At 47.1% G+C, this 16,987-nt stretch overlaps 1 protein-coding gene across 1 annotated transcript in view; it reads right to left on the bottom strand.

Moving 5' to 3' along the window:
- The window catches only part of LOC147727232 (annexin A1-like), a 221,803-nt gene that overhangs the window by 16,081 nt on the left and 188,735 nt on the right, over window positions 1-16,987 (bottom strand). Inside the window, exon 10 of the mRNA XM_086961277.1 lies at window positions 9,231-9,326. Coding sequence (XP_086817403.1) covers window positions 9,231-9,326 — 96 coding nt within the window. The remainder of the gene's footprint in view (window positions 1-9,230; window positions 9,327-16,987) is intronic.

The following is a 16,987-nucleotide window of genomic DNA, read 5'->3' as shown; positions in this document are numbered from 1 at the left end:
CATATGCTACCGAGCTGTGTGACTTCCTAGTGGCTCTCTTTAACGATATGGCGTCGTCCGGAACGTCCACAGGGACCCTGGCCGAGGCGGTGATCACGGTCCTGCCGAAGCCAGGGAAGGATCTGGCGCAATGTGCTTCCTTTCGCCCCATAGCCTTACTTAACATCGACGCAAAATTATACTCGGCGATCCTGGCGATCCTGGCGAGCCGCTTACAGGATTTGATGCCGGCGATCATCCACCCAGACCAGTCTGGCTTTATTAAAGGTCGCCAGACCCACGATAATACTCGTAGAGTGGTTCACCTTATCGAAAAGGCGGACAGGTTCCGCATTCCGGCTGTGCTTGTGGGCCTTTGATCGAGTAGATTGGGGCTTTCAGTTTAACACGCTGACGGCTTTCGGCTTCTCTGACAAATTCATCACTATGGTGAAGGCAAATTTTTGCAACCCACGCTCGAGGGTAGCAGTGAATGGCCAGCTGTCGGCCTTCTTCCCACATTCGCGGGGCACCAGACAGGGATGTCCCCTCTCTCCCCTGCTGTTAGCGCTCAGTATTGAGCCTCTGGCTGTGGCGGTGAGGGAACATGAAGGCGTGAAAGGCATACCGTTCACGGGAGAGCAACACAAAATCTCGCTCTTCGCGGACGACATCCTGTTCTCGGCGGCGGACCCGGCAGGTTCCTTGCCTTGCATTAGGGAGATTTTACTCGAATTTGAGGATGTGGCGGGATTTAAAGTGGCTATGGCAAATCTTATATTTTGAATTTGACTCTCTCACAAACTGACGTGGCTCATGTGCGGGCGTTGATACCATTGGCGTGGGCAACCGCTTCAATTGTTTATCTGGGGGTCCACTTGACTCCGACGGTGGGCAAACTGTTCGCGGCCAACTTCCCACCCCTCCTGACGAAGACGCAGGCCGAATTGGAGAGGTGGAAACCTAAATTCCTGTCCTGGCTCGGTAGGATACATGCGATTAAAATGGTCCTTCTCCCCAAATATTTGTACCTATTCCAGGCCCTGCCTATTCCGCTGGATAGCGCCTACTTCCGGCAGCTAAAAACGCAGATACTGCGATTTGTCTGGCAAGGGGGCCGAGCCCGTCTGTCCTTCATAGTCTTGCGCCGGCCTCGGTCGGAGGGTGGGGTCGGTCTGCCAGACCTGCATCTCTATTATAAGGCTGCCCAATTGAGGGTCATGGTGGAATGGTCGCAGCAGCTATCAGAAAAACATTGGCTGCATATGGACCGGAGTGTGGCTGGTCGGTCCATCTGGGATTTGGCCTGGAAACCGAAGAGGGACCGCCCCCTGAACGCCTACATCAGTACCCCCATGGGTACTACGCTGAAGGTCTGGGATACCCTGGCTACTGATGAGCGGTGGACTACTTTCCCGTCTCCGTTCACGCCCTTGCATTTCAATCCGGCCTTTCCACCGGCGCTTACCGAGGGGCCCTTTGACGCATGGAGGGAGGGTGAGTGTAGGGCACTAACTCACCTGTTTCATGGCTCTGACCCTTTGACCTTTGCTAACTGTATGCGGGACTATCAGGTGCCGCGGACTGACAGGTATCGGCATGTCCAATTGCTACATTGGGCCACGTCGCCAGGGGTGCTGGAGGCAGCTACGAGGCCTCCCTCGAAATTTGAGGCTTTTTTGCTGCGGACGTCTACCATGAAGGGAGTCATCTCCTTCCTATATCAATTATTCCTTCAATCCGAACAGTCGCCTAGGCCTCGCTATATGGAGCAGTGGGAGGAGATGGTGGGGAGGGATGTAACCGACGCCGAATGGTCAGCGCTTTGTAGGGATATGACCCAATTTAACCACTCGATCCACCTAAGGGAGGCTCACTTAAAGACTCTCACGCAATGGTATTTGTGCCCGACTAGGCTCCACCGTATCTTTCCGGCTACCTCGGATAAGTGCTGGAGGGGATGTGGACTTCTGGGGGACTTCCTCCACATTTGGTGGGACTGCCCGGTGATTAGGCCTTACTGGGACGAAATTCTCTCCCATATCAAAGATATCCTTCAATACCCCATAGAGGACTCTATGGCCTTTGTGCTGTTGGGTCTGCGAGACCCCGGTCTTGAACACCAGACACGATCTGATAAAAAGATTCTGTGGTTGTGCTTGGGGGCGGCCAAGCTCACGTTGGCGGCAGCGTGGAAACGGAAGGAGGCACCAGCGATATCCCTTTGGCACGCAAGGCTCTGGAGGCTTTTGAGCCTAGAAAGAATGGCGGACATCTTCCTCGGTAATTACAAGAATTTCACGCACATGTGGGGTCCCTTAGTAACCTTCCTATCTAAAGGCTTGCCTTCGGCTGTTTGCCCGGCATCATTGAGATCTCTACACCTCTTCCAAATTTAGTGTGGCTGCTGAATGAATGTGGTAAGTGTGTATCACCGTCAATGTGGGTGGGGGGGGGGCCGGGAGTTGCACTTTTTCTTTCTTTCTTTTTCTTTTTCTTCTTTGCAACCGAGGTGTTTATTCTCGCCGGTTGGTGCATTTGAATGGTTTGTTATAGCCTGAAGACCTGCTTGCTATGGGACATCCTGATTTCACTAGGCTCAGCACCGATGATGCTTTCTCTTATTGCTTTCTTCTTGCAGGTACCTGGACTGATTGGCTTGATCTCTTTTCTTTGCGATGTAGCATCACCATCGTTTTAATTTGATTTCTTCCCCCTGCGTGGGGACGTGCACGGCACCTCGGTGCTTCTTCCCTGTGTCTTTTTTTCTTTGTTATATGCAAAATAAAAATTTTACAAAAAAAAAAATTAGGGGTGGGCGATATATTCTGATTCGGCGGTGGTCTGCCAATTGCCACGTGGCAGATTTTTTTCTTGTACTTGCCTCAAAAGCGGTAAGCTGGCAAGTGCAAGCAAGAATTGGTGACCCAGGAAGGCCCCCGGCGAGATTTCCCCAAAGCTGACAGTCACGGGAGGTCACAACAATTCACAGTCAGAAAACTGCCACTCGAGAAGAAAATCTACTTGAGTTGCAGTAAAATTTACTTGAGAAGCTGCACACTCTGGTGCGCCACGTGGTGCCATGCACACTGATTTTTCTGTGCTGAACGAGCTCCTAGCGGTAAATCCCAGCATTAGCAGTGTGACATGCCAAGTTCCACCTGTTTGCAGAACTCCATGGAATCTCGCTGAGTTTTTTGCAAGTCCACAGAATTCTTGCGTTGGGGGGTGCTGGATAGTGAATAGTTTAATTTACTATTCCAACTCCAGTCCACGTGGATAGTAGGGAAGGTTTTGGATAGTAAATTCAACTATTCCCTATCCTACAGCGCCCCCCAGCGCAAGTCATTGTAACGACTTGCGTTGTAAAAGTTGCGTGGTAAAGGTACTGCGTGGTAAAAGTTGTGTTGTAAACGCTGTTCCCCCTCAGGGACACAAAGACTTCATCACCAGCTCCCCTGAATTTCCTTTCTGGAAATTCCGACTTGCAAAGAGGTGCCTGCTGCTATTTAAGACCTCTAGAGACTGTTAGTCATAGAGAGCTGGAAAATTGACACAACATCGAAGAAGCGTGTCGCACCTGCACCTGTTTCCAACGCATCGCCAAAGAAATCATTGCAGCATCTGCTGCGGCTCGAGGAATCGCCACAGGATGCATCAGGTGCAATGATCTCTGAAGTCCGAGGTCACCGCATCGATCCCGACGCAAGCCTACTGTGCAGCTGCATGAAACCACGCATTGTACTGGATCGACGGATGGGTTTGAGGCACCAAGGTTGTTGCATTGTTGGGGGCTGCAGTAAGAAACAGATGCATTAACTCCCTACACAGTAAGAAATCAACATATCACTTCCTCTCTGTTAAGGAATCTATGCATCACCTCCCCTGCAGTAAGGAACCAATGCATCAACTTCCCCAAAACAAGGAACTGATGCATCAGCTTCCCTGCGTGTAAGGAACCGGCGTATCACCTTCCCTGCGGCCATTTTGTTTGTTTGAGTGAAACATTCAAGGTACTTTGTTGGAAAAGTGTTGCATGTATAACTTGCATTGAATTGAACTATTTCTACCATTTGAAAGCCTTATTTATAATACTGTATTGTGGATTTTTGTCATTTGGTCTTATTTTGGTTTAGATAAAGATTACTTATTTTTCTAAACTGGTGTAGTGTCCATTCGTAAGGTTTTCACTGCGTTACTGTATGTGTTTGCAAATGCTTTACACACTGTCTCTGAGATAAGCTTGTCTGCTTGCGCCAAGCTACCAATGGGGTGAGCAGGGGTTATTTTAGGAGTGTATCCCCCTTACCCTGACTAGAAGCAAGGGTCTCTATTTGGACAAAGGTACCTACCTCTGCCAACAAGAGACCCCAATTTCTATCAGACCCCATACCTTGCGGCCAATATTTATATTGGGGGAGCGGATGCATGGATAGGGAACTCATTTCCCAAGTCCTGTAATGGCAGTCAGTAACATGTTTCTTCATGTTTCTGGTAAGCAATCAGAGCCTTGATCCCGTAGGAGCAATTTGGCCCAATAGTAAAAAAAAATCATTGACCAATCAGAAGGCTGTTTTTTTAAATTGGGTCCGAGGTACTCTTCGGAGAGTCACTTGAAACCAACCATCCAGAAATAGAAATAGTTTTGGAGCTTTATATTTTCAGACTACTAAATGAGTTCACACCAAATCACAAAAAGTATGCTTTCTGAACCAAGATCTAGATTTCTGCCATATTTGGTGTAATTCTGTTTAGTAGTTTTTGGGATATCAATCAAGCAATCAGGATTCTTGTAAAGCAAGACTATTAACCTGTGAGGGTCTGCGGTTTAGTCAAAGAGCCTGGTCCTGAGGTCCTTCCTGAATTGCAGCAGCAATGGTGATTCCCTGTGGTCCAGAGGTAGAGAGTTCCAGGTCTTAGCAGCGAGGTAGTAGAAGGATCTTCCTCCATGGTTTTGAGTGGAGTTAGCCATAGTCATAGATATTCATAGAGAGCTGGAAAATTGGCACAACATCGAAGAAGCGTGTCGCATCTGCACCTGTATCCAACGCATCGCCGAAGAAATCATTGCAGCATCTGCTGCGGCTCGAGGAATCGCCACAGGATGCATCAGGTGCAATGATCTCTGAAGTCCGAGATCACCGCATCGATCCCGACGCAAGCCTACTGTGCAGCTGCATGAAACCACGCATTGTACTGGATCGACGTATGGGTTTGAGGCACCAAGGTTGTTGCATTGTTGGGGGCTGCAGTAAGAAACAGATGCATTAACTCCCTACACAGTAAGAAATCAATGTATCACCTCCTCTCTGGTAAGGAATCTATGCATCACCTCCCCTGCAGTAAGGAACCGATGCATCAACTTCCCCAAAACAAGGAACTGATGCATCAGCTTCCCTGCATGTAAGGAACCGGCGTATCACCTTCCCTGCGGTCATTTTGTTTGTTTTGTGTGAAACATTCAAGGTACTTTGTTGGAAAAGTGTTGCATGTACAACTGCATTGAATTGAACTATTTCTACAATTTGAAAGCCTTATTTTTAATACTGTATTGTGGATTTTGTGTCATTTGGTCTTATTTTGGTTTAGATAAAGATTACATATTTTTCTAAACTGGTGTAGTGTCCATTCGTAAGGTTTTCACTGCGTTACTGTATGTGTTTGCAAATGCTTTACACACTGTCTCTGAGATAAGCTTGTCTGCTTGTGCCAAGCCACCAATGGGGTGAGCAGGGGTTATTTTAGGAGTGTATCCCCCTTACCCTGACTAGAAGCAAGGGTCTCTATTTGGACAAAGGTACCTACCTCTGCCAACATGAGACCCTCATTCTAACAAACCCCATACTTTGCGGCCAATATTTATATAGGAGGAGCGCATGCATGGATAGGCAACTCATTTCCCAAGTCCTGTAATGGCAGTCAGTAACATGTTTCTTCATGTTTCTGGTAAGCAATCAGAGCCTTGATCCCGTAGGAGCAATTTGGCCCAATAGTAAAAAAAAATCCTTGACCAATCAGAAGGCTGTTTTTTTAAATTGGGTCCGAGGTACTCTTCGAAGAGTCACTTTGAAACCAACCATCCAGAAATAGAAATAGTTTTGGAGCTTTATATCTCCAGACTACTGAATGAGTTCACACCAAATCACAAAATGTATGCTTTCTGAACCAAGATCTAGATTTCTGCCATATTTTGTGTCATTCCGTTTAGTAGTTTTTGGGATATCAATTAATCAATCAGGATTCTTGTAAAGCAAGACTATTAACCTGTGAGGGTCTGCGGTTTAGTCAAAGAGCCAGGTCCCGAGGTCCTTCCTGTATTGCAGCAGCAATGGTGATTCCCTGTGGTCCAGAGGTAGAGAGTTCCAGGTCTTAGCAGCGAGGTAGGAGAAGGATCTTCCTCCATGATTTTGAGTGGAGGGAAAAAGTCTGGTGGACATTCAGATGGAGAAGAGGTGTTTGATGTATGCAGGTCCAGAGCGATGTGGGCCACCAGGAGTCATCACAGGTGGAGGGGTTGGAGCACAGGATGAGGGCTTTGGTCTTGTCTGAGTTGAGATTGAGGTAGCTATTCTTCATAAATGCAGCAAATGCCTCCATCCAGTTGTGGAGGTTTCTCTTGGTGGCTGTGGGTTCGTCTGTGACAGAGAGAATCAGCTGGATGCCATTGGCATAGGAGATGATGTTGAGTCTGTGGCTTCTGATGATGACTTCAAGAGGGGCCATGTAGATGTTAAAGAGGGTGGGGCTCAGGGAGGATCCCTGACGTACTCCGCAGCTGATCTCTGGGTTATGAGTTGGACATGGGAAGTCTGACTCTCAGTGTTCGGTCAGTGAGGAAAGAAAAATCCATTTTAGGGCTTTGTTGCAGATGCCGGCGTCATCGAGTCTTGCACAGAAGGTGTGGTCTGAGACGGTGTTGAAGGCAACTGAGAGGTCAAGAAGGATGAGGGGAGCTGTCAAGGAGGGTGTGGATGTCATCTGTAGTGGTGAGGACAACTATCTTGGTGCTGTGATTGCTTCAGAAGCCCGATTCGGAGACGTCAGGATGTGGTTTATTCAGTTGAACTCAGAGAGTTGGTAGTTGATGGCTTTCACGATTACTTTGGCTCTAAAGGGGAGCAGAGAGGTGGGTCTGTAGTTCTTGAGGTCTGCCATATTGTCTGTCATGTTGGCAGATGGTTTCTTTAGTGGGGGGTTAATTTCTGCATGCTTCCAATCTTCTGGGAAGGTGGCGCACTCGATAGAGCAGATCATGGAGTGGCACAGTTAGGTTGAGATTGAGGTGCCAGTTCTGTTGAAGTTGTGGTTGTGGCAGGGATTGGAGTGGGCACCTGAGTGGATGGTCTTCATGTTCCTGAGGGTGTCATGAGGGGTGAGGGTGGTCTAGTTGTGCAAGTTCTGCTGGGGTCTGGAGCCATTGGGGGCAGTGGTTGCGGGTAGGGTTGGTGGTTCTTGGGTTGCAAAGCTATCGTAGATCTCCTTGATCTTGTATTGAAAAAAGGTGTTGAGGTTGTCACAGAGATCTTGAGAGAGGGGAATGTCTGCTGTCTCTGTGCTGGGTTTGGCAAATTCTTTGACCATGGTAAAGAGTTCTTTGCTGTTGTGTGCATGGGTGTTGATGCATTCCTGGAAGGCTACTTTCTTTGTTGACCTGATGAGGTGGTGGTGTGCGGTGAATGTGCATTTGAAGGCTGAACAGTCTGCAATGATCTTGCTGCTCCACCATTTTTTCTTGAGCTATCTACAGTTGCACCTGGACTATTGGAAAGTGAGGAGAACCAGCTGGCTTTCTTGGAGTGCTGCTTGCCTGAGGGATTTTTGGGGGGAGCCAGTGGGTTGGCGCAGTCAGAGATCCAGCAGTAGAGGTTTTGAGCTTAGTTGTTGGCGTGTGTGGATGTCCGTGGGGGAGTTTGCTGAGGAAGGTGGCGAGCTGGACTCCAGTGACCTTGTTCCAGCTTCTACGAGGATCACAGTGAGCAAGGTGGCAAACGGTGGGTTTGGTGAAAGAGAAGTTGATGTAGTAGTGGTCATTCCAATGTGGCTCAGAGATGTAGCTGACCGAGATGTTGTTGCTTGCGGAGAATATGGGGTCAATGCTGTGTCCTGCTGAGTGGGTTGGTGCCAGTTGTTTGAGGCAATGGTGGCAAGGTTATCTAGTAGGGATGAGGTGTTGTGGTCATCACGGTTGTCCAGGTGGAAATTGAGATCACAGAGAAGGATGTCGTTTGTTGAGGCAAGAGTATGTTGAGCGATAAAGTCGGCTATGGCTACACTGAAGGGAAGGTGGGGACCAGGAAGTCTGCAAACAAGGCTGCCTTTCAGGGTGCCGTTTGGGTTGGCTTGGATCTAGAAGTGGAGGTGCTCCATATCGTGAGAGTGGTCATCAAAGTTGGTTGTGAGGCGTAGGGTGTTTTTATGTATAATGGTGATGCCTCCTCCCGGTCAGTTGATGCAGTCTTTGTGGATGATTTTGTAGCTGTCGGTGACGGCGGTAGCAATGTCCAGGGCTAAGGTGGATATTGCTTTTTTTAAAGTAGATGGAAAATGAATGGGCATTTTCTGTTTTGGGCTCACTTTTTTTCTCTGCTCCTGCTTGGCGGATTACTCCACAACTTTACAGGAAGGAGCTAAAGCAGATAAACTTTTTTTCCTTAGTTTATGAAGTTTCCTCAAATAGTGCCAAAGTTATTAGCAATCAAAAAAGCACACTGTCCATGGAAAATCAGACCTAACTATAACTAACCAGTTCTTGTTAATTTTTTTATGTGGCCTTCATCAGGGCCATGCACACTAGACATGCCACCCTGCAATCTGGTGGAACAGACTGCTCACCAATGGCTGGTACCTCTTACTTAATTATGGGCAAGGTTTACCTCTGAATACAACAGAAAAGTCAGTGCTGAAATCTACTCACTGCAAATATCTGGCTATCACAATACAACTAAAGGAAAACAAGAACATGGGATGCTATGAAGTAGCCGAGAGATACCATGTATAGTCTGCTATGAGATCCTAAAATAAGTAAATAACAAAGGGCACCATTCGGCATTTCTTTATACCAATATATATATATGCCCTAGTGTAGAGTATGGCAGTAGAGTTAAAAAGTATGCAAAAAATCCAAACCTCTCAGAAAGTAAACAATGCAGCTTCACACTTCAAAAAGTAGAAACAAAATCACATTTTCCAAAACAACAGTTCACTGTTTTGATTTCTGTAATGATATTAGAAAAGAAATTGGAAATACATACGTATTTCGACCAGGCAAGTTTCAATGTCTCCTTTCATCTCCAGATCCAAAGCTGTGCTAGCATCATGCTTACTGTATTTTGGATACAGCTGAAACACTAAACAGATAGTAAGTAAGTAAGTAAGTAAGTAAACGTTTTATTGTTTAGTTAATTAAAACCTTAACAATATATAAAAAACCTTATGTATATACAAAACAGATTAAAATTGGAGTAAACGCTATATTCATTTCATTATTTCATTGCTGCTTGCCATACATGAAATTATTAAAATTCAGTAGCCAAAAGTTTGTCCATTTTTCTTTGCCCAATTTCAGACCCTTTTAACACAGCTTTGAAAAGACTTTGAGGAATTTGATCATTCTACCATTCAGTTGAGGGTCCGATGGATTTAGGCATGCAGTTATGGCTGCTCTGCATAACCTAATGCCTCTCACATTAAGCTTTGTTTGAGGAGAATGCCTCGCTCATTGTAAAGTTTATTACATGTACAAATTACATGGATAAAGTCTTCTTTGTAATAGTCACACAACCGGCAAGACTTAGGACCTGTATGCACCCAGGTTGGCTGATCCGCCAAAGATGGTAATTTTCCAAAACGTAGTGCCCTTAGTTGTTTTTTTACGTCGATTGAAAATGTCAGATTCAAGTATGATGCCGGTGCAAGAGAATTATAGTTGTTTATGACAATCCAAGCGTGCGACTTTAACCTAAATATTTTTTTATCAATTACTGCTGAATGGATTTTAGCTGCTTTATTTATTACTTGTTTAAAAGACTGATACAGCAGATTTTTATTCCATAAGGCATTTGTACATGTTACTGAAAGAGATTTACTTAAGTATTGGTTAAAAGGCGAGTTTCTGTCCTCGTCTACTTCTGACATTAGGGCTTCATTAATTTGTGATGTGGCTGTTTTTTGTTTCAGCCGATACCATATTTTAATTGTAGCGTACATTCTCCCTATGTCTTTGTTTATTAAGCCGAATTCGAGACGGACCTGAGCCGGCGAAGCCGACCTTTGTATCTGAAATACCTTTTTATAAATGGATGCTGTAAGTTCATTTAAGACCTCTCCGTCTTCTCCATGAAAAGCTGCGCTGGCGTATGTTATTGTAGGAAGGATTTTTGCCGTCATTACTGCGAGCAGTGGTTTATACTAAACAGATAGGTCTTTTGTTTAAAAGCAGTAACTCCTGGTACAGCTTACTTTCTCTATAATCCAGAAATATGTAAGGCATACAACTATTAAACAATCAGCCTACTTATTACAAAACACACAAAATAAATTATGCTTTATATTCAACTCTAGCTTCAGATGTACTGAAACAACATGTTCCTAATAAGCAAACAAATATAATAAGGAAGGGGATCAAGTGCAAAGGATGCTGGCAAATGGTCCTAAAGTTCAAAAGTAAAGTAAAGATGCCTTCATTAAAAGATATATATATATATATATATATATATATATATATATACATATATATATATGGTGAGTGGGCAGTGGCAGTGTCCACAGCCATTGTGCTCGGCGCTGAGTATTTTTAAATAGCGTGTTAGCGTGTTAGCGCTTTTTATTCTTATTTGCTTTTGGCAACAAAAACCTTTTACTTTTGGGGTCTTTGCAGGCTTCTTCACAAGTGGGAGTCTAGAGGGAAAGACAAACAGAACTAGGACGCCCTCCACTCTGAAAGCTAATAAACACAATAGTCCTAATTCTCATGGCAATATTCATTTGTTGGACTGTAAACATCCGTGGTCGAAATTCGTTATCCACGGGATCTCTTTAGTCTAAAGAAAATCCTAAGATGTTTCAATCTATTGCCTCTTTAAAATGACAACCTCTCTGATTGATACAAACAAGACAGCACAGACAAAAAATGTGTGAAAAAGCGAGATGGCACCTCACGGGCGCACCACCAATGGGACCCCTGGTTGGTACTCACCAGGATGGCCCTGTTCTCATCATTGGTGCCATCAAGCTAAAACCAAAAAACGTGCCTCGACCCTCAAAAAATAAAAGGACAGTGAATGGTGCAGTGGACACAACTTATATGTGACAAAACTAACAACATATAACATATTACATATAAATCACTGAGCAACTGGGGCCTTAACTTTTTATTCTCATTCCCTTCTCTGTTGCAAAACAGTGAGCACACATATACTAAAAAAGAAGAGAGAAAATACTACCAATCGATTCACTCTCTACTTACAGCCGACATGTTTCATTGCCTTTGATTTTTTGGCAATTTCTTCAGGGCAATACATTTTAAATGCCACTGCAAGAGACACTGAAGTTTGGGTGCCTTCATGCAGATTTGTCACTCATACCAGTGTTGTGATTATGTTAAAATCGGAATCCAGCTCCCTTAGGTGAGCATGGTCCTTACTCCCCGTTTCAAAAAAGGTACGGTGTAAGAGTAGCGGTCGGCGTCCGCTCGAGGGTTGAGAGGACGCCGACCGCTACTCTTACACCGTACCTTTTTTGAAACGGGGAGTAAGGACCATGCTCACCTAAGGGAGCTGGATTCCGATTTTAACATAATCACAACACTGGTATGAGTGACAAATCTGCATGAAGGCACCCAAACTTCAGTGTCTCTTGCAGTGGCATTTAAAATGTATTGCCCTGAAGAAATTGCCAAAAAATCAAAGGCAATGAAACATGTCGGCTGTAAGTAGAGAGTGAATCGATTGGTAGTATTTTCTCTCTTCTTTTTTAGTATATGTGTGCTCACTGTTTTGCAACAGAGAAGGGAATGAGAATAAAAAGTTAAGGCCCCAGTTGCTCAGTGATTTATATGTAATATGTTATATGTTGTTAGTTTTGTCACATATAAGTTGTGTCCACTGCACCATTCACTGTCCTTTTATTTTTTGAGGGTCGAGGCACGTTTTTTGGTTTTAGCTTGATGGCACCAATGATGAGAACAGGGCCATCCTGGTGAGTACCAACCAGGGGTCCCATTGGTGGTGCGCCCGTGAGGTGCCATCTCGCTTTTTCACACATTTTTTGTCTGTGCTGTCTTGTTTGTATCAATCAGAGAGGTTGTCATTTTAAAGAGGCAATAGATTGAAACATCTTAGGATTTTCTTTAGACTAAAGAGATCCCGTGGATAACGAATTTCGACCACGGATGTTTACAGTCCAACAAATGAATATTGCCATGAGAATTAGGACTATTGTGTTTATTAGTCTTTGCAGGCTTACCTGCCTTAGCGGACGCCGGGGCTGTTCTCTTCCCTCCTTCCCGCCCTGGTCCGACGCGGTGACTAGCACCGTTGCGCGGAGGGCGTGGAAGGTCGAGACTGCCACTTCCGGTGAGCGGGGGAGACCGGTTAGCGGTCTAGTCATCCTGAGGCACTCGCTCTGGGGCATATAAGGCACTGGAGGAGCCGGCTCGCGTGGTGGTGAGTGGGCAGTGGCAGTGTCCACAGCCATTGTGCTCGGCGCTGAGTATTTTTAAATAGCGTGTTAGCGTGTTAGCGCTTTTTATTCTTATTTGCTTTTGGCAACAAAAACCTTTTACTTTTGGGGTCTTTGCAGGCTTACCTGCCTTAGCGGACGCAGGGGCTGTTCTCTTCCCTCCTTCCTGCCCTGGTCCGACGCGGTGACTAGCACCGTTGCGCGGAGGGCGTGGAAGGTCGAGACTGCCACTTCCGGTGAGCGGGGGAGACCGGTTAGCGGTCTAGTCATCCTGAGGCACTCGCTCTGGGGCATATAAGGCGGATGTTAACAAGGCAGCGCAGCGGACGAGCGCAGCGGGCGCGTCGAAGGCGCGCCGAAGTGTCGCCAAAGTCGAGCACGTCTGCGCCCGTCCACGGCCGACTGCGGGCTAGGGCGATAACCCCTGGTCGAAAGATCTACTGGACTAAGGAACAACTCCTTGGTTTCCGTCCCCGCACTGCCTCCATATGTATGCACGGTATGATGAGCAGCGACAGGGCATGTCCTCACTGTGGTTTCCGTACGACCATTTTGCCGCGGGATACCACGGAGCAGGCATTGTCCTGCGGTCTTCTGAATGTCAGATCTCTACGCAAACATAGGCTCGATGTGTTCGAGCTGATCACTGATAAAAAACTCGACCTATTGTTTCTAACAGAAACATGGTTAGATCAGTTCTCCGACTCTGACATTATTGAGGCAACGCCGGAGAATTACTCCTGGGTCAGGCAGGATAGGCCAGAGGGGGTGGGAGGGGGAATTGCGATTATTTTTAGGAACAATTTGGTCTGCTGCTTAGAGCGCACGCCGATCGTGGAGAGTGAGGCGGGCCTCTTCTCGATTAAAATCAATGGGGGCATGACGCTCAATGGATGCTTGGTATATCGGCCGCCAGGGGCCTGCACTAAGTTTAGGGAGAGCCTGTTAGAAAGCCTCATGGAGGCGACCCTGCGCAGGGATAAATTTCTCCTATTAGGAGACCTTAACCTGCACCTTAACTGCCCAGAGGACACAGGGGTTGAGGATTTTGGTCGGGACATGCTTGCCCTTCAACTGGATCTGAAACTTGAGGCCCCCACGCATCGACAGGGACACCTCCTGGACCCGGTCTATGCCAATTGGGAAGGTGTGGAGGTGTCAGGTGTTGAGCCCATTCCCTGGACCGACCACTTCCTGGTGGCATTCTCCATACAGAGTAGAAACACCAACAAAACCAGCCAGGTACCCTCTAACTATCTTAGGAGGAAGTGGGCTAAATTCTCGGTGGAGGATTTTAATCAAGCCTTAACTAGGGATGGTCTGCCTGGGGGCGAGGACATTGAAACAGCGGTCTTCAACTTGAATCAGCGCATCACGGAAGCGCTTGACCAGACAGCCCCACTTTGCCGTACTATCACAGGTGCTCGGAAAGATCGCTCAGCTCCATGGTTCAGTGCTGAGCTGAGACTGACAAAGGCGGACTGTAGGCGGGCAGAAAAAGTCTGGAGGGTGTCCTATGACAACAAGGCCAGGGACTTGTTTCTGGAAAAAAGGCGCCTTCACCATAGGCTGATAAAAAAAGTCTAAGGCAGCCTACTTTGCTGGACAAATTCAGGGGGCGGAAAACTCCGCCAAGGAACTGTTCGGCATCTATAAATCCCTGACTTCGGTAAATGCACCTACAGAGCCGGAGAGCTGCTCTACGGAGTCATGTGACCGGATTGCCGACTACTTCTCCGCCAAAGTAGAGAAGATCTACTCGACCTTTCCTATTCGGTCGACAGGGTCTGACCTGGAGGTAGCAATGGGGGACACAGAGACGGCAGGACATATTACACACTTTTGCACCCCTCCTCTTGAGGAATTAATAGCGGTGTGCCGCTCTGTTACATCAGGGTCCCCGTGGGATCCGGTGTCACCAAAACGCTTGGCAGACAGTCTGGAAGTCTTGGAGCCTTATATAAGGCACATCCTCGACGTATCTTTCGGATCGGGAAAGCTGCCGGACGGGTGGAAACAGGCGGTGGTGCTCCCGCTCCGGAAGAAACCCCACTTAGGCTTCGAGGTATTAGAAAATCTGAGGCCCATCTCCCTCCTGCCTTTTCTGTCAAAAGTGGCGGAAAAGGTGGTCAATACCCAAATCATGAAGCACGTGGAAGAAAGGGGACTGCTCCATGCGACGCAGTTTGGCTTTAGGCCACGACATTCCACCAAGTCCGCCCTCTCATGGCTACGGAACATCTGAGAGAGGGCGTGGATGCAGGCCAAACTATGGCTTTGATCCTGTTGGACCTCAGCGCGGCGTTCGACACTGTAGCACATAACATCCTGCTACAGTGTCTGAACAGAGGTGGCATCTCTGGCACCGCGCTGAGATGGATCCAAGACTTTCTCAATGGGAGGAGTTTCCGAGTCAGGCAGGGAGACTGCTATTCAAAGGGGGTGCCTTTGGGCCAAGGCGTGCCGCAGGGCTCGTCTTTGAGCCCAACCCTCTTTAATATGTATGTCGCGCCTGTTGCCTCGATTGTGGAGAGCCATGGCCTCCAACTAGTCTCCTACGCCGACGACACGCAGCTGGTGATCTCCCTATCGCATGCGCCCTGTCTTGCTGCCGATGGCTTCCGTTCGTGCATGAAAGATCTTGCCGAATGGATGGCCAATAATTGCTTGAAGCTGAACGGCAGCAAGACAGAGGTGCTGGTGGTGGGGAGAGCCCAGTCTGCCTGGTCGCCGGCATGGTGGCCTTCCTGCCTTGGACCTACCCCTACCCCCTGCCTAGAGGCACACAATTTGGGGGTGTGGTTTGACGTGGGTCTCACATTTGGCCCCCAGATTAATCGGGTGGTGGGAGTCTGTTTCGGGATTCTGAAGAAGCTGAGAAAGGTCCTGGACTTACTCCCGCTTGAAGCCCGTCAAACCTTGGTCCATGCCCTGGTGACAGCTAGGTCGGACTATGGGAACCTGCTGTACCTGGGGGCTCCAGAAAAAAGCATGGCCCGCCTGCAAGTGCTGCAGAATGCGGCAGCGCGTCTGATTCTCAGATTGCCTAAAAGGGCGCCTTCTAAGGCGGCCCTCCAGCAGCTACACTGGCTCCCTGTGAGGAGAAGAGTGGAGTATAAAACCCTCTGCACCTGTCATCGCATCTTGAATGGCAGGGCACCCGACCCTCTGACTAATTTGATCGAGGTGTACAAACCAACACGTGCGCTTAGATCCACAGGGGGCGGCTTACTGAGGACTCCAAGAATTAAGAAGGCCCGCATGGGAGGCAGGTCCTTCAGATACCTGGCGGCAACTAACTGGAACAAACTGCCAGCGGACTTGCGTCTGGAACCAGAGGAGGCAAAATTCCGAGCAAAACTAAAAACATTTCTTTATACTAAATAATGGCCCGCGCAGTTTCTTGTGTCCCCTGTCATCTGCCTATTCCCACTTTCAGCGCGTGGACACGCCGGTGTGCGTAATCTCAGCGCTCTACAAATGTCCCAACAATAATAATATATATATATGAGGCTGGGCGGAGAGGACCTGAGGAAGCCTGCAACACGGTGAATAATCGTTTTTACCTGCCACTACACGGCCCCCCTTTGTGAAGCATTCATCAGCCTTCAGATAAGTTACATTTTCATCCGGCTGCAGCACTCACCTGAACAATGGACGCTGGGAATTGTAGTAGTACATGAAACTACTTTCCCTACAGGGCAGCAGGATTGGCTGAACTCCCACCAATGGGAGCGCAAAGATTTGTGGAAAGGGGGAACAGACGATGACACTTTCAGCAGCAGCATCTGAAGAAGACAGAGCGTCGAAATGCATCATGCCATGCTGAAATTCTGCGAATAAAGGCTTCCACAGAATCCCCACTGTGTCCCTGGACTTCTTTGAAAGCAAGGTGGTCTTTTCGCGATATATATATATATATATATATATATATATATATATATATATATATATATATATATATATATATATATATGTGTGTGTGTGTATATATATATATATATATATATATATATATATATATATATATATATATATTGCATACAACTTGTCCTGTCGCAGCGGGAGCACGCTTCAGTCGGTGCCAGCGAAGGGACCAGGGCAGTGTCCTGTTTCAGATAGAATACCAATGATTCGCCGCACACGTCTTGATGTAGATTGCAGTTTCTTTATTTTCAAAACGTGACAAACACCTACGCGTTTCGAACCGTAGTTCGTGTTCACGGTAGCTTGCATGTGTGGTCCCTTCATTATTTCAATACAAATCGGCCTTTAGCACGCCCCCATTTGTGTGAGGCATGCTGGGACATGTAGTGTTAACAAAAATATG

The sequence above is a fragment of the Lissotriton vulgaris genome, chromosome 3_1, assembly GCF_964263255.1.
Source record: "Lissotriton vulgaris chromosome 3_1, aLisVul1.2, whole genome shotgun sequence".
In the NCBI taxonomy this organism is placed as follows: domain Eukaryota; kingdom Metazoa; phylum Chordata; class Amphibia; order Caudata; family Salamandridae; genus Lissotriton; species Lissotriton vulgaris.
Note: the sequence above shows the minus strand (reverse complement) of the source record. Positions and strands in the feature narration are given on the sequence as shown.